The 22928-nt window shown below is 38.9% G+C and overlaps 1 protein-coding gene across 1 annotated transcript in view; it reads right to left on the bottom strand.

The window, feature by feature from the left end:
* Positions 1-486: 486 nt before the first annotated feature.
* LOC135837705 (small ribosomal subunit protein uS14-like) overlaps positions 487-22928 on the bottom strand; it is a 62711-nt gene continuing 40269 nt past the window's right edge. The window contains exon 3 of the mRNA XM_065353075.1: positions 487-6145. Within this exon, the coding sequence (XP_065209147.1) occupies positions 5150-6145 (996 nt within the window). The 3' untranslated portion in view covers positions 487-5149. The remainder of the gene's footprint in view (positions 6146-22928) is intronic.

Here is a 22928-nt window from a genome sequence, read left to right as displayed (position 1 = left end):
CGTTTTTCTGTTTGATTTTGTCGATTTCCTGTTTGATCTTGTCGGTATCCTCTCGTAGAAATGCCACTAAACTAGACATCGAGAAGTAGTTCATTGTAGTAGTATCAGTACTGGTTGCAACCGATGTTGTAGTAGAATTTCCATATTCAAAATCTCGCGATACTAAAACTTCACCACGATTTGAATTGGACAGGCCTTCATTTAAGTAGTGATTTTCTGGAAAGTCACTATGAACTGTTTTGGTCATAGCATCAAAACAATTTCCAAAAATAAGGAATAACAGAATACTATGACACCGAGTAATACACATTTTTTATTGAGGAATTACACGATACTTCGTACAAGTTACACATAATCATGCAATATGAAATGGCAAAACTAATGTGGATTTGAAATTATTAGCTATCTACATACATAGATATAATACCTGATTAAAATTAAGAGGTTTTATATTGAATATTTAATTTATGTTTATGAAGAATAAGTAGGCAATGAAATTCCCTTCTTCAACTTTTCAATTAGTAGGTAAAGGTACCTACTTACCATTTATTAAAAATAAGTACCTACATATAAATTGGCAATGTAAAAGTAAGATCCATATAATTGGGGGAATTTTATCACCTCAGTACAACAACCAATTGTATGCTATCATTATCATTATTATCATTCACTATTTTCAATCGGTACAGTAATGTTGAACTTTCCCTTAAGAATGACCAAATTCATTTCCAACCTAATCCAAGAGTCAAAATGCAATTCTGACCATGGGGGTCGGTCCGGTCGGTAGTAATACATACTTTGAAAAACGAACAAAATTACGACTTCTAGCCTAACTTGCAAATTGAAGGGGTTACAAATGATTTTTTTAATATTAAAAAAACGCGATGAAAAAAATGAATGCGGAAATGAATAGGTACTGTTATAGTGCAATTAAGCCTTACTACTAATAATGATATAGTTGATCACTAATACCAAGGGGGTGAAGATTAGAAATATTCCTTAGGCGGGGAATATTTGCAAATACTTACCTAGATAGCTCAGAAGGATTGTAGTTCGTCAAAACTCACTATACTGTTAGACGGATATGCCTTAATGGTAACATTCTTCTTTCAATTTCTTCTATTTGGTTGTTTTTGCATGAAATCTTTTGTCCGAGATAGATTACACTTTCTACACTTTCAATTTTTTCTCCTTCAATGATTATGTCGTATCTTTCATCCACATTGTTAAGCAACTTTGTTTTTGATAAGTTCATTGCTAAACCTGCGTTTTTCCCCTTTTCATTCAGTTCTTCTATCATTTTTTCCAGCTCCTGTTTTGTCCCTGCTACCAGTGTTACATCATCTGCGAATCTCAGGTTGCTTAAGTAATCCCCATTGATTTTTAGACCCCTTTTCTCCCATCCCATATCTCTGAACACCTCCTCCAGACTGCTGTTGAACATCAAGGGTGACAAGGGATCCCCCTGCCTTACTCCCCGCTGAATATCAAAAAGTTCCCCAGGTAAATCTGTAATTATTCGTTCTTTCAAATTTGTATATAGTTCTCTTATGATCCCAACAAAGAAGGGAGGGACCCCCTGTCTCTCCAAGGCCAACAGCAGAAATTTATGATTTAGTAAGTCAAAGGCTTTAGTGAAATCTATGAAGGCTAGGTGGAGTTCTATTTGGTACTCGTTACATTTTTCTACTAATTGATTTAGGACCTGAAGATGATCAATTGTGGAAAACCCCGAGCTAAAACCAGCCTGTTCTCTAGGTTGATATAAAAAATGTCTAAGTCTCCTCTCTAAAATTTTTGAAAAGATTTTAGAAATATTTGAACTTAAAGAAATAGGTCTGTAATTATTAATTTTGTCCCTTTCTCCCTTTTTAAAGATTGAAATGATATCTGAATATTTCCAATCTTTGGGTATCCTTTGTTCTTTCAAGATTTTATTAAAGAATTTGGTCAACACGTTTGTAACTATTTCCTCTCCTATTTTAAAGCATTCATTAGTAATTTTGTCTGGGCCTGGAGATTTGTTGTTTTTTAAGTTTTTTATAGCCCACTCTATGTCTCTAGATAGTATTAGGTATAGTTCACGTAAAATTGTATGTACCTACATAGGTAGTGTAATAGTATGAGTGAGAAAGACTAGGTTAGGTAGTGATTGTGATATTTATCGAGTATGAGAGAAATTCCTATAATTTTGTGTTAGGCATTCTAAGAAATATTCGTTAAGAGAGAAAATCTTTCTTAGACGCCTGCTTAGCTCAAGATGGAGAGACTTTAGTCAATCAAACTACACTATTCACTTAAGAACAATCCTTTCGTTACCTTTTAGGGTTCAATGAAATGATAACGAAAAGAGCATTTATGTACAATTATTTTAATCAAGAAATATATACAAAAATGAGCAGATTATACCAAATAATTTACAAAGGGTCTAAACGTAAATTATTCTGTTTTGCCATGACGATACAATGGCATGCCTAACCGGCCAAGATTAAGCGGCAAAGTACAACGCACGCGAGCTAGCAAGCTAGGCTCGGAAGATTGGTTTAGGGGATACATTAAAGTACACATATAGGCGAATTACAACAGCTTCTTAGGTACAAATAGATCAATTGGTAGATGATTAACACATCGTCATCTACCAATTAATACAATTACGTAAGATATAATTATAACGTAATTAGATAAATTAAGGGCGCACGTAACCCTGAATAAAAGGATACACGATTACCTAGGTTGATCTGAGTACACTTCTGTTTTGCATGTTCACATTGCCTGCCTCTCCCTGGCGACCCCAATAATAGTCGCTTCGGCAGGTCTGGGTCGGAGATCCATTTTTGTAGAGACAAAGGTATGATTTCCGGATAAATCAATACCAGTGACTAAAAAAGTACCACGATCGTACGCGGGAAATTAACGACGATCGCGTTATATAAAATAGTACCATATCCGTACGCAGGAAATTAACGACGAATACGTTATAAGTTCAAAAATCACCATCCAGAGATGGGTACTTCAATGTTTGATTTCCAGAGAGCCTAGGCAGGGCTCCCTGGTCATCTATTTAGCTGGTTAGGTGAGCTTAAGAGGAACTATCGCGAACTCGTTACTTTTAAGACTGATTTTTCTAGAGAATACGAAGCTGGAGCTGAACCTCTGCTTCGACAGAATTGTCGCACGATAGCCTTGATCACGCCCCTACAGTAAGATTCGCATAATCTTGCCTAAGGCCGGCAAGATCATAAAACTACGTTGAGGGGAAATTACATTAAGCCACGCTTAGGCGGTCAGGGCATATCCGCTCCTCACAGTAGGCCTACTACTTTGAACCAAGCCGAGGGTATGAATAAATACAGCAGTAGAAGCATAGGATACATTTTTTCATCGAAATTAAGCAGTTTGGGTTTGGGAGAAATTTTGTTGGATATGAACTAAAGAAAATGGAATTTCCTATCAATGGGTATAATTTTTTTTCAATTTCATACAGAAATGATAATTTTTAATATTCATTTTTATGGACAGATTTTTATGCATGTCAACTTTAAATTGAAATTAGGTGAAATTTTCAGAAAACACATAAGTACTTACATATTTTAATAAATCATAAACCATAATATGCAGAATTTTATCCTCTTCAAAATGAATTTTCAATTTTTCAATTTTCTTATTCAAAGCACTAGCACAACAATTACATGCTGTTGTTATAAACTTTTTGAAGCTCAAGGTTGTAAAAAGTTGATCACACGCTTTAAAAATCCAATCCAACTTTAAAATAAAATTGCTCGAAATTTTTAGTGAATTCTGCACATTATGATTTACTAAAAATTTATACCTATGTGGAAGCTGAAAATTTCCTGTAATTTTTATTCAATTTTCAAAGTTGAAATGCATAAAGATCTGTCTGTTAAAAATTACCATTTGAAATTGAAAAAAAATGTATACTTACTGATCAATAGGAAATCCCACTTTCTTTAGTTTATGTCTATTGTTCAGACAACAATTTTTCCAAACTCCTTCATTTTCGATCCCCCCCCTCCTCAAAAGGGGAAAAACGCATTTATCCTATATGCTTCATGCTCTGCGGCTGTATTCATACTCATACCCTTTAAGCTCTTGTAGGTAGGTACTAGGTATGTAGATACTTGGAAAATTTCTACTAAAAAAAAATATCAGCAAAGATTCAAAACTAACATCTTGTAGAAAAACGATGACCATTTTTGAAATTCAATTAAACAAAAACTGAAAATTTGAGGTAGGTACCTACCAGTGACCTCGTCTGATACACTGGAAAAAAACATTGTTCTCATTTCAAAAAAAAAAAAAATCGAAATTCAATTTTTTTGGTACCAAAACATAGGAAATTAAATTCTCTTTAAGTAATGTTTTACACATTAATAGCAAAAAACCCTTCCGCTTTGTGTCTGTAAAAAATTGGAAATGGGAATTTCTTTACCAGTATCCCTATTGACAATTTTACTAGCTGAATGCTAGCATTAGTAGCACCCACCTAACATGAGCAGCAGGAAACTAGCATCCGTAACTAAATTCCGGTCATTTTGGTATCCCATTAATTGAATTTTGGTTGAAATTGGGAAATCAGCAATAGAAAAACATGTTTTTTTTTACTTTTCTGTAACTCCAAATTCTACATAGTAAGGTATGAATGATGGCGCATTTTAATAATAACTACAGCTTCATTTTGAAAACCAATGGCCAATCAGCATCGGCAAAGGTCCATAGATGTCCATTTAATCGAATCCATGTTTAATTACTTCCAGATTTAGAAATTTATAATTATAATTATTTATTACTGAAAAACTGATTTTTTCCTAATTGGTGAAATTTCATTTTACAACTCGGAAAAATTTTTTTATACCTAAAGTAAATGAATGCTTCTAAACCAAAAAAAAAGTGTTTCTTGTGGTCAATTATATGGTATAAAAAATTCAAAATCAGTTTATTTCATTAAATAGTACGTATTTACCCAAAAATCTGTTTATGTAGCAGCAAAAAATTGCACTAGTCTAATAATTTTCATACCACTGTAGTTACCTTGAATTATAATTTTAGGAAAATATATGATATCAAAAAATACTTAATAGAAATGACATGAAAATAAAGCTAAACTGCCTCGATCTGTGATTACTTAAATCTAAATTATAGCACTAGGTAATGCACCGTGTTTCTCTATATATGTGAACAAATGTGCATATTGCCCCTTCATTTTAGACACGAGGGGCACCAACCTGGGTGTTGTGAATGCTGGACTAGTCGTTGTGAAAGTCCGGAATACTGGCTCTGTTCCCGATTGAGCTTGTTCGAATTTAGGGGTGACAAACTGCACTTCTTCAACGAGGCAGCGAACACACACAGTAAACAAACGCATTTGTTGAGCCAAATCTTTATTTCCCATCTTACCAACGTGCTTGCTATGCGCTTCTGTATTCAATCGTCGTTTTGTTGCGATGGTTAGAAGTTGTGCGAATCCAAGCGAGTCAATGTGTTGTGTAAATTCAAAATACAACAGCATGTCTTTCCATCCGAGGAAACTTGGATGATCTCGGTCTTCATCCAGTGGCTGATTTCTTATTGTGTTCAGGAACCAAAATAATTTTAATGCTCGGGGTAGGTCTTTTATGGAGGGAACGTTAGGAGGAGGTGAACCAGTAACATGGTTAATAACAACGAATTTATGCTGTTGGTCATCAAAACGCACGTTTAGAGTACGCAATACGTCATCGACGTACCGCCTGGGATTTTGAGAAAATTTCTCTCGCTCCTGGACATACCATGTACAATTGTCCCATGCATTACATTTGGTCAGTTTATCTGTACTGGGATCGTTGTCAATAAAATAATGGACGTAAAAGCCTACGACTTCTCGAATCGTAACTTTACATTCATGACCCGAATTAGGCCTAAGGCAGGTGCGGAACATGTCTCTGTCCAAATACAATGCGTCGCGTTCCATTTCGAATTTTTTACGTTCCTTTTCCAATTCGTCGCGTTCCATTTCGAATTTGTCGCGTTCTCTATCTACATGTGTGGTATTGGAAGTATTACTTGGCGTAACCGGTATCGCATTCGAATCGGCCAGGTCGTCTGTCGCTGATTCGCGTAACCCTAAATCGTGTATTTCGCTCCTGTCCTGGAAACAATAGCCAAAAGTACTGAGTAACCCGATAACATGACATTGAAAAATATACATTTTTGTATCGAGGATTTACGCGACATACACTTGGTAAGAACAAAGTTACACGAGACCACGTAGCAGGTAATATGAACGATAACTATAATGTAGATTTGATTTTATTCATTTTCATCTCAATATCATGATCTGACAAGAATTTTGCAATTGGAAAAATAATTACTAGCCATCTACAATCTACATAGATGAACATTTAGATAATGAAAATTAAAAGTTTTAATAAGGTGCACCCAGGGAAGTAAGAACAGTTTTTCGCTATTTCAACTTTGATCAGCTATATTACTCTTGTATGTGGGTCATTCCGCGTAAAGTGAGAAAATTGGATCTAAAATTTTTCAAATTATTTTTTGGAAATTTTTTTGGCCAAAATTGTTAATGTTGGGTTGGTGGAGACCACTGAGCATGTTTCCGGAGCAGGAGCCCCACTATTAGGGGCGAGGGGGCACTTTTTTCTACACGACGATGGACATAATTCACATGACGATGGACATGTTTGACACTTTTTCAAATTTTCAAATTATTTTTTGAAATTTTTTTTGGCCAAAATTGTTAATGTTGAGTTGGTGGAGATCATTGAGGATGTTTCCGGAGCAGGAGCTCCACTATTAGGGGCGAGGGGGCTCTTTTTTACACGATGATGGATGATGGACATGCTTGACACGACGATGGACATGTTTGACATGACGAGAGCCTGTGATAGCGGATAAAACAAGAAATCGACGTCATGGATGACTATCAATGTCAAAAATGTCTGTCGTTGTGTCAATCAGTCTTTTGTTGTGCCTAATTGTTTATTTAAAAAGCAGAAACACGACGATGGACAAAAAATGTTGGCCATGCCTATGGACAAAATTTCTCTTTTTCAGTAATTAAGGGAGGGGATTAACTTTTTTTTGCAAAAGTTGATGGCTTATTGAACTTAGTGTACTTGAATACACTTCTGGTGTAAGTTATCAAAATTTTCAAATTAGGGAAGAAGGGTCAAAAATAACACATGACCATGGACATTCAGAGTTGAAATTTATAGTTTTAGAGAAATTTATTGCTGTGGCGTGAGTCCCTCTCACAATGACATTAAGAAAATACCTGGATCATGTAGGTATGATGAGATGTCATCAGGATTGCCATTTTAGAATTTCAAAAAATTCATATAAGTACACCTCACGGCCAAAACAAAATCAAGCATGACGATGGACAAATAAAAATAAAAACCATGGGACAGTTTTCTTAAATGGTTTTACTCAGACTGAGGAACCTCAAAAAAAATTTATGATCCATTAAGCGAATATTCAACAAATATCACATAGAATATTTCATTCATTCAAGTTAAACTTCAAATCAGTGGTCCAAAAACCCATAAAAGGCAACAGAAACATGCCCTGGGACACACACGACGATGGACATTTCAGCTATATTTTTGATTGGTAGGGGAAAATTACCCACCCCCCACCTGCCCGATTGGTACTAAAATGTAGGGGACAATGTCCCCTAACCATAGGCCCCCAAAAAATTATTGTCCCCCTTACAGTTTTGGAGCTATCCCATCTGGACACGATATTCTCACTTTACGCGGAATGACCCATGTACTAATGAACCAATATGGCTCAAATTTGTTATGCAGGTTCCCATAAGGGTTCTTTACCTATGGTAAAAATTTGAGCGCGATTGTCACAGTAGCTTTCACACAATGTATGTAATACTTAAGGGTAGAGGCACCAAATATGGACCACTTTTTTTTGGAGGATTTCCACTTGAAAACTAAAGGGGGTAGAAACCTCCACAAAGACTTAAAATGAAGTTCCATCCTTCCACCAACACTGTACAAAACTTCAGGGATGAAAGTAAACTTTAAGTACGTATGTTTTTTTTATTGTTGAGTGATGAGTGTCAAAATGACAGTTCGAAATTTTGGACGCCTAATATGGACCACCCATAAAATTTTAAAATGAACATTGAACATACTTTCACATTTTTCAAAAGGTTATATTTGAGGAGCTGAGAATCAAAACTCACATTTGCCAAAAAAAATACCGTTTTATGGCAGATTTGGATATACCGTTTTACACTCTATAATGTGACATATTCGGTTTTTTTGGATCAAAGTCATTTTGGTGTGAAATTCACTTTCAAAACCAAGGGTTAGAATCAAAACTCACATTTGCCAATGAAAACTTAGTTTTGTTTGCAAAATTCCATAGGGAAAAGTTTGATAACAAGCTGAATTTTGGTACTCGGGGGTTTTTTGATACGCTGAACACGAATTTGGGGTGTCCAGGTGAATCCGGTGTACGCTTCCCCCTTTTCTGTGGACCTTAACCCCCAAATATGTTTTTTTGCGTTTAAGTCCGAAAATATGCTATTTTATGCAAAATTTATGTTTTTTGGGTCGCAGAATACGAATTTGACAATGTGTATTTTTTTGTAGGGGTGGGGGATGAGGGGGTTAGGGGGGCGATAAATTCAAAATTTGACTATAATGATGTGTGATATGTTGAAATGTATGTTTTCGTGGTTGTAGATCACGAATTTGACAATATTTTTTTCGTAGGGGTCAATGGTGGGGGCTGAGGGGTGAAAATGGTTAAAAATTCGAAATTTGACTATAATGATGTGTGACATGTCGAAATGTATGTTTTCGTGGTTGTAGATCACGAATTTGACAATATTTTTTTCGTAGGGGTGAATTGTGGGGGATGAAGGGGTGAAAACGGTGAACAATTCAAAATTTGACTATAATGATGTGTAATATGTCGAAATGTACCAAGTACATATGAATAATTCAACTGAAAGTGAGTAATTTTCATCAATTTACTCGATTTTAGTTGTTATAAAGTCATTATAGAGGTTTAATTTACGTTAAAACTCCGTGTTTTGCCTACTCTGCTACATAAATAGGAATAGAACAAATTTTTGCAGGTAGATGCACGGGAAATCCCAGGGTCTAGTACTTCAGATAGTGTATTTCAAGATGTCATTTGCCATTTTTGCCCCCGAATTCCCCGGCGACGACAATAGTCAATTATAGTGAAAAATCACGGTGAATTTTGTTTAAATGTTACAAATTTTTTCTTCCAGGGACTTTGACGGCTCTCCAATAGAAAATTCTCCATCCCCCACCCTTCACCTTTTCTACACCCTCAAAAACATACATTTTGACATATCACACATCATTATGGTCAAATTTTGAATTTTTCATCGTTTTCACCCCCTTCATCCCCCACAATTCACCCCTACGAAAAAAATATTGTCAAATTCGTGATCTACACCCTCAAAAACATACATTTCGACATATCACACATCATTATGGTCAAATTTTGAATTTTTCACCCCCTTCATCCCCCACCATTAACCCTTACGAAAAAAATATTGTCAAATTCGTGATCTACAACCACGAAAACATACATTTCGACATGTCACACATCATTATAGTCAAATTTTGAATTTTTAACCATTTTCACCCCTCAGCCCCCACCATTGACCCCTACGAAAAAAATATTATCGAATTCGTGATCTACAACCACGAAAACATACATTTCGACATATCACACATCATTATAGTCAAATTTTGAATTTATCGCCCCCCTAACCCCCTCATCCCCACCCCTACAAAAAATACACATTGTCAAATTCGTATTCTGCGACCCAAAAAACATAAATTTTGCATAAAATAGCATATGTTCAGACTTGAACGCAAAAAAAACAAATTTGGGGGCTTAAGGTCCACAAAAAAGGGGGAAGCGTACACCGGATTCACCTGGACACTCCAAATTCGTGTTCAGCGTATCAAAAAACCCCCGAGTACCAAAATTCAGCTTGTTATCAAACTTTTCCCTATCGTCGTAATTAAAACAGTGAAAAATAATGTGATCGCAAATCTTGGAGTCAAAACTCACATTTGCCATTCTTTGTCTGGATATTAAAGCAGAAGGGAGCTAGGTGAAAATCAGCCAACACACGGAATCGTGTGCTAGTAGCGCTATCTAATGATTCATTTTGGTATTATAAGTTTTTTCAACTGGCAACACTACTAACTCAGTTTTTCGCGTTTTTCTCAAAATCGTTTATGGTGGCAAATGTGAGTTTTGAATCTCAGCTCCTCAATTTATTTGTAGAAATGAAGAAAAAAACGTATTCTAAGCAGTGCAGGTTAATTTTGAATATTTTTTTTAAATTGTGGAATGACAAGTGTCAAAATAACAGTTCAAAATTTTGGACGCCTAATATGGACCACCTAAAAAATTTCAAAATAAACATACTTTTACGTTTCAAACATCATACTTATTTGTAGAAATGAACAAAAAAAGTATTTCAAGCAACCCCCTTTTCAGCAGCTGTAAAAAGGTGAGTAAAAAATTCAATATCACAGGTGGGAGGAAGGGTCAATTGAGCGAAAACGAGGCTTCAAATTTATTCAAATCGGAATTTTTCGAAGTCAAAATTATTCTATTCCACATTCAGAACTAGAAAAATATGAAAAAAAGACTAAAATTACAAAAGTTGATTGTGGAAATAAAACAAGGCAAAGCAGCATAATTTTTAAGAAAAAAATCAGAACTTAATTAACATCAGAAAAAATAACTTTTTGGCAATTTTAGCAAATAACACGACTTTTATGAGGCAATTTGGAAAAAAAAATTACTCAACAAGACCAGTTTGGCAATTTCGACAAAAAAAAAACTTTTGACTAGTTCGACAAACATAAGGTTTTTTTGATAATTTTGAGAGAGAAAAAAATGAAACTTTGTGACAACTTGTACAAAAACTGAGACTTCTTCAGAAATTTTTTACCAAATTTTTATGGTAGAGCCATGCTCTTTTTTTTTTTTTTTTTTTTGAAAAATGAAAGCAAAAAAACAGGTGCTTTGTATTTTTGCCAAAGAACAGAGCTTCTACAAATTTGGAAATTTTGGCTAAAAACGAAACTTTATTGACACCAGAAAAAAATGGTGGCCAATAACAAGACTTTTATAAGGCAATTTTGAAAAAAACGTAACTTTTGACAAAAATTAGGACTATTTGACTATTTTAGCAAACAATGGGATTGGCAAAAACAAGGGGTTTTTGCATGAGCACAAAACCAGATATTTTAGCCAGAGAACGGAACTTTTTGAAATTTTTTGGTAAAACGGTAATTTCGGCAAAAAAAAACAAGATTTTTGACGATTTTGACAAAAAATAAGACTTTTTGATAATTTTGAGCAAAAAATGAAACTTTCTGATAATTTTTACAAAAACTGAAATTTCTTTAGTAATTTTTGCGAAAAAGAAATTTTTCAGCTATTATAGCAGAGCATTCGACTTTTTTTTTTTAAATGAAAGCAAAAAACCAGAATTTGTTGTCAAAAAACCAGCACTTTTATTTGTCAATTTTGAGGGGGAAAATGAATTTGTGAGCAGCTAAGGCAAAAATTGATACTGTTTGGACTTTGAGATGCAAAAATGCTTAAATTTTTCGGCAATTTTGACAAAAATTGGATTTTTTGACAATTTTAACAAGAAATGGAACTTTTTGACAATTTTTACAAGAATTTTTTGACAATTTCGACCGAAAATAGGACTTTTTCCGGTAACTTTAAAAATCTGCATTTTTCGGATGTTTTGGCAAAACAAAAAGCAAAAATCAGGGCAAAGAAATGATTGTTTTACAAAAAATGAAATGAAATAAAGTTTTCAGAATTTGGAGTGATATTTCAAAATTTTCTTTCGTTTCCATGACTTTTTTACACGCTTGAGAATTTCCCTGACTTTTCCCGGATTTCCAGAAAATGCTCAATTGACCAATTAATAAATTTCAGAAAAAATGGAAAAAACGAATTTTCAAAACGAAAATGATTGAGAGGGTGCCCAATAAGCCCCGATTAAGGTTACAGGTGCCATAATTCATCCCTAGCCCATTCCAGAGCGATTCTGAAATTTTTTTGAATAAATTGAAACCTCTCTGGAGATTCAAGAAGGTCAATTTCACAATTTGTGATTGTTTTCGAGTCGAGTGATCGACTCTTTACTTGTGATACATGCGGCAGCATTGCTGCCATCGTATCAAGTTAAGCATGTAAGTACATAGAATACAAATTTCAGATTAAAATATAGGGTAAAAAAACTTGATTAAAACATAAAAGATGAAGATTTAAAACTATGGGTACATAAAATCTACTCCAGGTTATTTCAAAAAATTTGAACTCTTATTGATCTGGGGAGCTGAGATATTCTTCCAGGGTATAATAAGCCCTAGTTATCAGCCATTCTTTCAGGACATGTTTGAATTTTTTTGCAGTTGGCTGGTTTTTTACACTCCCTGGAATCCGATTATATACTTTTGCAGCAGATGATACAGTGCTACTCTGGAGAAGTTTTGTGCGGTGGTGGGTAGTTGTGAGGTTACCTCGTGATCTGGTACTGTATGGATGGGTAATTTTTGGAAAGGTTATAACCCCAGGATAAACCATGAGAGATATGTCCAGAATATATTGTGATATTGTAGTGAGAATTTTATTATCAACAAAGGTGGGTCTGCATGTTTGTCTTAGAGGTAGTTTATAAATTGTTCTTATCGCACGTTTTTGTAGTGTGAGTATTTGCTTGACATAAGATGCATTACCTCCCCAAAAAACTACCCCATAGGCCATTGTGGAGTGGAATAGTCCAAAATATGCAAGTCTGAGAGTTTTTTGATTTGTAATTTGGCGTAGCTGAAAGAGTAAAAAGTTTATAGATGACAAACGACTGGTTAATTTAGTGATGTATACATCCCATTTTAAATTGCATTGAACATCAACCCCTAAGAACTTTGCAGCACAACAGACATTAGGTAGAGTTGAGAGAGTTTCTGCTACCAGGTCTGCCTCCTTGGGGGTTACATTGAAAGGCACACTGTTATTGTTTTTTCCAAGTTTAAGCTCATGCAATTTGCATTAAACCAGCAGATTAAGTTTTTGAGAACATGTTCTGTTTTTTTAAGCAGCGTGTCCCAGCTACCACCTTTTAAAAACATACCTAGTTGTATCATCTGCAAACTGGGTTAGAAGTGCATTAATGTAAGATGACAAATCGTTAACATAGAGAATAAACAATAAAGGTCCAAGTAAGGAACCTTGGGGGACTCCTTTGTCTATTATTTTCTCTTCAGAAAAGGTGTAAGTCTCGCCATTTTGGATTTTGACTATTTGTACCCTATTTTCAAGGAAGTATTTCAGCCAACTGTGGATTGGACCCCTTATTCCATATTTTTCCAACTTTCCCAGTTGAATGCCGGTCACATCAGACGACCTATTGTCAAAAATACTGCTCGTTGAATACATTTGTAAGAGGGTAAAATATCTCGAAGTGGTGATCATAAGGGTACCTAATTGGAGGGTGGGTAAAGCCTTACAATCACACTTGTCGTGTTGTTTCCTAGAAATATTCCTTAAAGTCTTTCTACGAAATACTTACCAGAATACCTCACATGCTCGGCTAGGGCGTGGGCAGGAAAAGTTGTATTTACACTCTTAACAGATGTTCACACACACCATAAATAACAACATGGAAGACATACATGAAATAATATTTATAATGTGCATGAGATTAACAACACTTTACATGACTTACTCGCATACACACGTTGGTGTAGTCGAATGGGTTAACATGATAAATGGTTACTTACAGTTACATACGTTGATGTAGAATAAGTGCTAACTCGATGCACCTTTCGCTCATTAGCGAGGTTTCATTCGCACATTGGCGAGGGGGTGGTCATAAGGTGTCCCTCAACGGAAACTCCCGTACGTTCGTCGACGTATTCTAACCATGATGGCGGCTAGTAGATCGTCAATCCTTCTAGCCTCACTCCGCCGACAGCGTGAGCGCATCGATCTTAATAATAAGTAAACTAATTAAAACTAAATGAAAACACTTATACACTAATACTTAACACGCGCGAGTAAACACTTATATACTAATTGACTGCATTAACCGTTTAACAAATGAATAACCTATCCGCGACGCCTCGGACAAGCTACTGACGTTCTGTACTCTCGTCGCTTGGCTCGTACGGCTAGCTGACGAGAATATAACGCAGTGTTGCCGACACAACGCAGTGTTACCATGTGGGCGCGCCCTAAATATACCACGTACGGCATAGTAGTATATCACATATGCCCCTCTGAGGTTTGCTCAATGGCGTAACCAGCGGAGAAAAGCACGGACCAAAACATGATATACTATGCATGTACGTGACAGCGGAGCTGTCCCACTGCCCCCCTGCGTTTCTTCGATGAGAATGGCAGAGGCATACGGAAAATTGACTTAAAATGAAGGAAAGAATACCACGTATTAGCCATCAAGGCCCAGCAAGAAATATATAGTAGGGGATGTACCGCTTGAAATTACCAAAAATAGTACTTGAATCTTGATTTTTTGGCTTGGTAGCTTTGCTGTGTGGACATATTTTTAACACTTTATTGTGTTGCGTCAACTTTTGGACATCCGCTGCTCTGCAAGAGGCAGAGTTCATGTTTATGATTAGCGAAATAGTCACCGCTATTTGCTAATCGTGATAATGTGATTGAGACGAATTGGCCTATCACGATTATCGACATGACGAATGCAACGATTCCTGCAATTCCCGTGGGATGTCCCAGGTAGGAGTACCTGTTATTAGCATGTCCTTTCATACAGCTTTGCCCGTTTGAACATAGTTATTATAACACCTATCTGTGTTACAATTTGACGAAGAAAAACTGGAAACAGTTTATTCAACTTTCAAGTTTTCAGAAGAAACTAGAAGGAGTACAGATCAGCTTCCAGTTTAACCGGGAGCTTTGACGCAAGCCCCGGAGTCCGTCAAAAGATGTCTTTTTCGGTATGTCGGCGACATGTCGGCGCATGTCGGAACTCAGACCAGTGTTCATATCAAGTCGAGTGCTTGATCTGCTCTAGATCTTGAGTTCGGGCGTACCGTGGCAGAGCACCTTTATAATCTATGTTCCTCTTCTGGGTATTTTTGGTTCGTGAACCATACTACCAAGTTCCTCTCAGTTCCCTAGGTCTACAGCTTCCAAGTTTGAACATGCTCTAACACCTTATTGTGTTATTCCATTCCACGTGGCCAGCAGATGTACAATTCAATCGATTGCTTGTGCCAGCCCATGATAATCTTTTTCGGTGATTTCACCGCTCTTTGTCTTCGGAAACATCCGTGATCATAGCCTCTCCAAATCTAGGAATTCGGCGAAGTAACTGTACAGGTACTTTCCATCCGACAGGCGGGAATCCCGTGGCAGAGGACCAACTATGGTGCATATCCTTGTCTTGGAGCTTAATCGGCAATTTGCCCGTTTGGATATGTATTATTTAACGCCTGACAGCGTTACTTCGGTCCTACTGCTCTGCAAGATCAACTCAGAATGGTCATCGCCAAACGTGATCTTTTTCCGGTTCCAGATAGCTACCCGAAAAGGGTGCTATCTCAGTAACCTTCATTTCCGGAGTAGTATGCTCTTGAAGAATCTCAAGTGCAAAAACTGCCTCCGTGGCAGAGAACCAATTTAATCTATATCCTTATACGGGTTTTCAATCGGTTCAATGACCGAGAATGTGTTGCCAATTGACCGTTATACCAATTTGGAATTGATGTAGTTCATGATCCAGTTGAATAATACCTTGCAACTACTCAGCGGTAGTCGCGGTTACCAACACGGTAAACCTAAAGCTCTTCGGGCATATTATTCTAACACCTGGCTGTGTTGCTGTCATTTTCGAATATCATCTGCACGGCGAGAACGTATCGAACAACTGAGGCTATCTCTCCTCAAGATCTCGCGATTTGATCGAGAAATACCCAGTATTCGACACTTCACGAGGCAAGATGTACTCGTGGCAGAGAACCAAATAATATTATGCCCCTGAATGAAGAGGTTACGTGCGACTTACAGAATCCGACCTAACTGTCGATTACTGCGCTAACTTCACTGGTCATGTTACATCAAAGATGACAAGGCCGAAAAGAGTCTTAGATATGATTCAACGATCATTTTCTTACGACTCGAAAGACAGATCAGTTTTACCGTATTAAAACTACTCCGCGGTAGTTCTAATTACCATCTCGGTAATTGTTATGCTCCCTGAACATTTGTATCACCTTTTAGTGATGTCATGGTTCTTTTTTGGAACACACCGGAGAAGCTGCGAAAAGTCACATGTACCACCATACTGCGATTTTGCAGCCAAACCTTGTGTTCTCAGGCAGAGTACCTGTTGTCATTTTAGGGACGAGATCAAAGCTGGTCTGCGATGCTCGAGATTAAGTCTATTACCACGAACTCTGGAAGGATGACATCGCGAGCATCATGCCAAGCTGAAGCAACGTCCCAAGGCAGCGTACCTATTATGTTAATGTTCTCTAGGGAGTCTGCGTCTTACATTCTCAGCCTAGATGTCGAGTAATGCGCTTTGCAACTGATCTTTTCTACTTGAGAGGAAATTTCTTTTGGTTCGTTTAATAGGACTACTCCGCGGTAGTCCTGAGTACTTTTGCGGTATCTATTTTAGCTTCTCCGAACATTTTGTAACATCGGCGTGTTACTCGTCTTTGCTGGTATCGTCAAGTCTCCATTTGAACTCAAGTCAGTGGAACTTGCACCGTCTCGATCGGATGACGCTACTTGACGATGCCTCTTTTTAGGCAGCATCCTTTCCGAATTCAGATATTCTGCATGCTGCAGGAAAACAATGTGAAACCAATCCATGATTCTGGAAAGAAAATAGCACAATTGTTTTGCATCTGATTCTTCGGACGTGCCAGGGCAGAGTACCAGTAAGTTAATGTTCTTTGGAAAGCTTGCGACTTATATTTTCAACCTATGTGTTGAATAATGCGCCTTTTACTTGCCCCTGTATTGTTGGTTCAGGCTTGTGGTAAATAAATAAATAATGGGTTACGATTCGGTGATCATATCCCTGTCAACCAGGACAAAGAAGGAAAGTTTGCTCTTCCAATTGTTACACTCAATCGGTGTGGTATTGACTAATTTTGAAGAGACTTTGCGACTTACATTTTCGACCTATGTGTCGAATAATGCGCTATCTTGTCCTGTTATGGTGATGAAAAACCACTGCTGTTGTGTAACAATTTGGTTCTAATTAACCAATTTGTATATTGCACGGGTAGTGAATACCAATTCAAGCGATTGGTTTTCGCGGCAGATTAATTCAACGATTAATTCTGATATTCAAGATTAGCAATATTCAGCGATATCGCATGTCGGTATGTACACAGGAAAAAAGAAAAGAAAACACCTCGCTGCGTGTAAATGGAAATTAAACTAAAACAAACTCTGTTGTTTTTTACCTTCAGCGAGGTAATTGCAAAGAGTAGGAACTATGTACAATTAAAGATAATAAAGCAAAAATAATACCAAACAAAATTAAAGTGATAACATAAAATCACTGGGTCTTACAAATAAAAATAAAGAGTTAAACAAAATAAAACAAAATTAAACATAAAGCATACTGTGATACGTAAATCACATAAAAACTCTAAGAATAAACAAAAATAACATCTTCAACAAAATGTGTGTCAAAAACAAAACATAAAAAACTAAAAACTATAAAACAAAATACCGAAATAAGATACAATCAATTGCGCTCGGTGGTGCATTTGAAAGAATTGAAATGATGAAATGAACATAACAGTGTTAAAGACTATTCTGGAACGATAGATATGTTGTTTTCTAACCGTGGTGGTAGTGCGGAGCGGTTTCGATTGTTGGGAACCCAAACTACAAGACCATCTACGTGGTCGGTGACCGGTCCGGGAATCGGATGGCGTTGAGGACGTCCATTCGCGTCACGTATGGCGACATAATAGCGACGTTCTTCACCATTTGGCATACGAGTGACGATGGCCGCCGTAGGTTGCGTAGAAGATGGACTTTGCGTGAGTATGTTGGGTTGGAGTCGCTCGCGACGTGTGACGGTGTCGCCGTTGCGTACTTGTAGTCCTAAGTTTTGCAGGAACCACGGTAGGGTTACAGGCCGTGGGCGTATCGGTTCTTCCTCATTGGGAGTTGGTTCCAATAGCTCGTCCGACTTGCGTTTTCGAAACGTGCGCCTTACTGGTAATTTCGAAGTACAGACCATTCTTAACACTGTTGAACATGTCATTGATTAATAGAGGTAATAAAAACTTGACAGACTTCAACGAGTCTGTCTATGCGAAAACTGCCAATTCGATCGATTGGTTGTTTCTTTAACTAAAGCTAAAAAAAAAAATTTTTAAAACCCAGAAGTTGCGTAGATGTGTTCAATTCCTGACTGAGAAGTTCACAATCTACTTTCTCGAGGATTTATTGACAATTCGGTGATTGTTTGTCTCCAAGATTATGTTTTTGCCATAATAGATCTACGTAGAGCAGTATTAGCATAACCCATAAGGTGAAGTATTCTTTGTCCAGTTCAATGGATTTTGTGGTGGTGGATACGTAGAAACAATCATCGACATTACAATGGCGAATTCCCATGTGTCGAATTTTTTCGATCGTTGCATGCGCTTCAGTGAACGCTTGTATTAGTCGATCTACGAATCGTAAGATGTCGTGAACATTGCTGAAAGCGCACCATCGTTCTTCAATCTCCATTTTACTGTAATCAGAATTAAATACCCATCAATGAAAAGAAATTTTCAAACATCAAGAAATCTATTTATTTCGAGTTGAAAATTACATGATATGAATTATGTCATACAATATCGCTACTACTATTAGCAAAAATGTTGGCGGGAGTTTTCAAAAGCTTAATACTAATCGTAAGCATATTTACAAGGTTTTGCGACGTTAAAACTATATTTACAAGTCGTCGTCTTCTTCTTCGTCGTTTTCTTCGACGGGTTTTGGCTCGATAGCCGAGTCTTCCGTTCGCGGTTCTTCTTCACCGAGAAGATTTGCTTCGGTGCGGGGTGTAACAGGTTGTTGAAATTCCAAGTCGCCGCTTGGGGTTTCACCTATTAAGTCGTAGAGTCGGTAAGTGACAGTGTTTCTGGGATTCTGTTGATCACCTTGAGTGACACTGTTTGATTCGTCAGTTTCGATGTTCGCAGCACTTTCGGGGTTGAACAAATCATCCTTGTTGATGCTGTTTAATTCGACAGATTCAGTATTTTCGACAAATTCGGTTGAGGATTCAGTTGCCAAAACCTGTTGTAACTCGATGGACTCGTCCGTTTCGACCGAATGGAGAGTGATAGATTCTTGGCAGGTTTCGGTTGTTGTCGATTCCTGAGTGACGACGCGCTGTTCGATCGGTTGTGCCCCACGCGGCAATTCCTGCTCAATTGGCGGATTTGCTGTGGGGTCGACTGATTGCGGCGAATTCTCGATTATCACATTTTCCGCATTGTCCACGTTAGCACCCAAGGTGGCTGGTTGATTACTGGCTACCGCTTCAGTTGAGGGTTGCTCAGTGGTAGTTGCTGTTTTCATTCGTGTTTCATTGGGAATCAACGATGATTTCAATGTAAACGTACATGGAAGCCAATTCTTGGAGTCTTTTTTGTTGTCGGGATCTCGCGGCTTGATTGCTACGTTGATCCGTGTGGTTTTTGGACGTTGCGTAATTTGTGTTTTTGGCTTTGTAGCTAACTTAGCCTTTACCGAGCTTCGAGCTTTGCGTGAACCGGAGCGCGGTACGTCACTTTCGGATGTCGATCCTACGGAATCGCTATTCGTATTTGGTGCATCATCGGGTTTTCCAAACATATTCTCAAGTTGGCGTTGTATCCTTCTTGATAATTCATCGTCACTCGGTACCATTTGACCGATGTATTTCGGGTTTAACGTTTTACCGGAGTCGAAGTCGGTCGCTTCGTCTCCAGATCTCGTTTTACGTTCAGTTCTGGTTTTTACCGAGGGTGAACGATGGCGATTGGAAGCCGATGATGACCGTGAGCGAATTCTCCTGTGGTCAGTAGGTGGATGCACAGGTGGTTTTTCAGCTAATTCTTTCTTCAGCGAGAATGAGTTGGCTTTCTTATCATCATCCTCTCTTTTCCACTCCATTTTTTGTTGTAACGTTTCTCGAGCAGCGGCGTTGGCTGCAAGTTTTTCTTGCTCGCGCATCTTACTGCTCTTAATAGCAGTTTGATGGTGAGTCATGACGCCGGCGCGTTCCAATACCACCTTCTCATCGAGGGGTTTTGTTTCGTCGTCAGAGAAACCAACGCTTGCCAAGTGCAGGCCGCTGTGGGGAGAAATCGTTACTGCGGTCGGCGCCGCTGTTCTTCGATTTGCCCCTCTCGGATCGTTCGGATGGAGGGTCGATGTACTCGAAGAGCCCGTTGGTTTGTTTGCGTATGGTGGCGTGCCAACCGCTTTGTTGCCTAAGTAAATTGCTGTCGCCTGTTGCGTCTGCGGATTTACGAAGGGGTATTGCGTTACCATCGAGTTTGAAGGTCCAGGTGTTGCGAGCGCTTGTGACGTATTTGGTTGCGGCATCGATTGTGCCGCTGCCGATTGTTGCACAAATTTATTGGGCTTTGGAGGTGCTTTCGCCTTCGATTGAGGTGCATGCCCCTGCTTAGCATTGTTTTTCAACTCGGCGGTTGATTCACGATGCGTAAGTACTGCCGCAGGTATGATGGCGTTGTCTATGTTCTGCGCTACCGTTAAATAAGCGTCGTGTTGATAACGTGGACCCAGATTGTCGCGAGTTGGGAGTTCTTCATCTAAGTTTTCCAACCAGTTAGCCGCAAGTAGGTACGCAAATAAGCCAGAGCCCCATCCACGACTGAATTCGGGGATTAGGGTTTCGTATGTTACGAGATCTAGCTGTAGACATGGAACTGGTGGTAGGATGATTACCCTTTTTACGTGTTTGGCAATTAAAACATTCGCCAGATGTTGGAATCCTTCTTGAAAAAGATTGCGAGGCATTCGTAGGAAAATATCGTACGTCCCGATTGAAATCATCAGGTTTGCCGGTAATTCCTCCATCTCGTTCAAGTTACGAGCCAGGTTTGCGATGGTCATATCTCTTCGGTATAATTTTGGATCAAAATTATCCTTATACGGTTTGCCGTGCGTAATCGCGTCCCAAAGACCCACTGCGTGAATATCACCAAGTAGTAGATAGTCGTACGCGAATAGCGCCATTACTGTTGTTTGCTCCGCGGTTCGACGACCACATAGCGCAAAGTGCAATGGATATGCATTCGTTGGGTAGAATGGTCGTAAGACCTCTACCGTGATCTTTGGGTATCTCGAGTTGAAATTCGCGCGATTTGCCGTGGTGTTGGACCATGGTGTTGGCTTGTTCCGTTTTTTCTTTTTCTTTTCGTCGGCACTAGGTTCGGCTTGTTGTTCCACTGCGTTGCTGATTGCATTCGAACCAATGCCAGCGGCGTTCTGACTCGCGTTCGCTTCAGCGCGATTCTGAACGTTGGCGCAGTTGGGTGAGGCGTTGTTTTGGTGGGCAATTTGGCTTACACCCGAGCCGGTGTTGGCTGAGTTGCCGATTGACTGTTGACCATACGAAGATGTGCTTGGCTGGGATTGATTTATCCAGTGCGGTGACAACGGGGAAGAATGCTGCATGAAGGGTGCAGTCTGCGCTGTACCCTGTTCAATTAGCGGAATCTTGAACTTAGTTGTAGCCGCCGCGGCGGCCGCGTCCTCGGCGGGAGCGGCGCGCGTCGTCGTCGTAGCGGCGGTCGCGTATGTCTTCGTAGTGCCTATCTTCGTAGTAGCGGTCGTCGTGGTCGTTTTGCCGGTTTTCGTAGTACCGGTCGTCGTCGCGCCTTTCGTTACTGCGAATCCTGGGTGTGGCTGATTGGCGACGTGTTGGGTACGGTTGATTGCGCCCCGACCGGCGTTTTTCTGAGGTATCCCTGTACCCACCGGAACCGTGGGCGCGGGGATACCTCCCACCGCGTTTTTTGACGGCTTGTTGTGTTTAGCTGTCTTGGGTTCGTTCAGCGACGGACCTTGGTGGACTGGCGGGGGAGGCGGTAACTGTGGTTCTACGAACCCCTGATTGGGTTGTTGAACCATCGGTTGATTCACCGTAGCTGCAGGCGGAATCACGTTCGGAATCGGTTGGATGGGTGCTGTTTGGGCCGTCGGTTGCAGGTTCAATTGAGGTGCTGCCGTCGGCGCCGTTTTTGCGAATAAAGTTGAGATATTCGTCTTGCGGAGAGATTCATACTTCGCGTTCGTCGTATTCAACTGTATCGATAGCGCCTTGATTTGGGCTTGTGCCTCTTCCAATTGATTCTCGAAACTGCGTGATTTGCTCAATATGTCTTGAGCCTCATCTTGGCGTACGGATAGCGTAGCTTCGAGTTCAGCGACTCGAGCTTGAAGACTTTGCACCTCAGCGGATGCGACTTCTGCGTTGATCGGTACGTTAATGATGATCCTGGTCACGTCTGCTTTATAGCATTGTTGTTTGGTGATGTCTTTGCCGCAATTCAGGTGTGGACACTGGATCGACTGTTCTTTGACAGGATCGAGTGTTTCAGACGTCGTAATTCTGGTGTAAATACACGATTTGTGGAAAACGTGTTGACACTGAGTGATATAAACGGAGTCGGTTTTCGATTGATTATCGAGAGGTATCGGACTTTTCGCCGTGACCGACCTGCCGCATAGATCGCACGCAATGGCTACGATTTCTTCCATCGCTGTGAACAAATGTGACGAATTTACGTTAGGAATCTTTCGTATTAGTAATTATTACTCGAATGTAGCGTATT

This window comes from Planococcus citri, chromosome 1 (genome assembly GCF_950023065.1).
Source record: "Planococcus citri chromosome 1, ihPlaCitr1.1, whole genome shotgun sequence".
NCBI classification, from domain to species: domain Eukaryota; kingdom Metazoa; phylum Arthropoda; class Insecta; order Hemiptera; family Pseudococcidae; genus Planococcus; species Planococcus citri.
The sequence above is the reverse complement of the archived record's forward strand: the minus strand, read 5'-3'. Positions and strand labels throughout refer to the sequence as shown.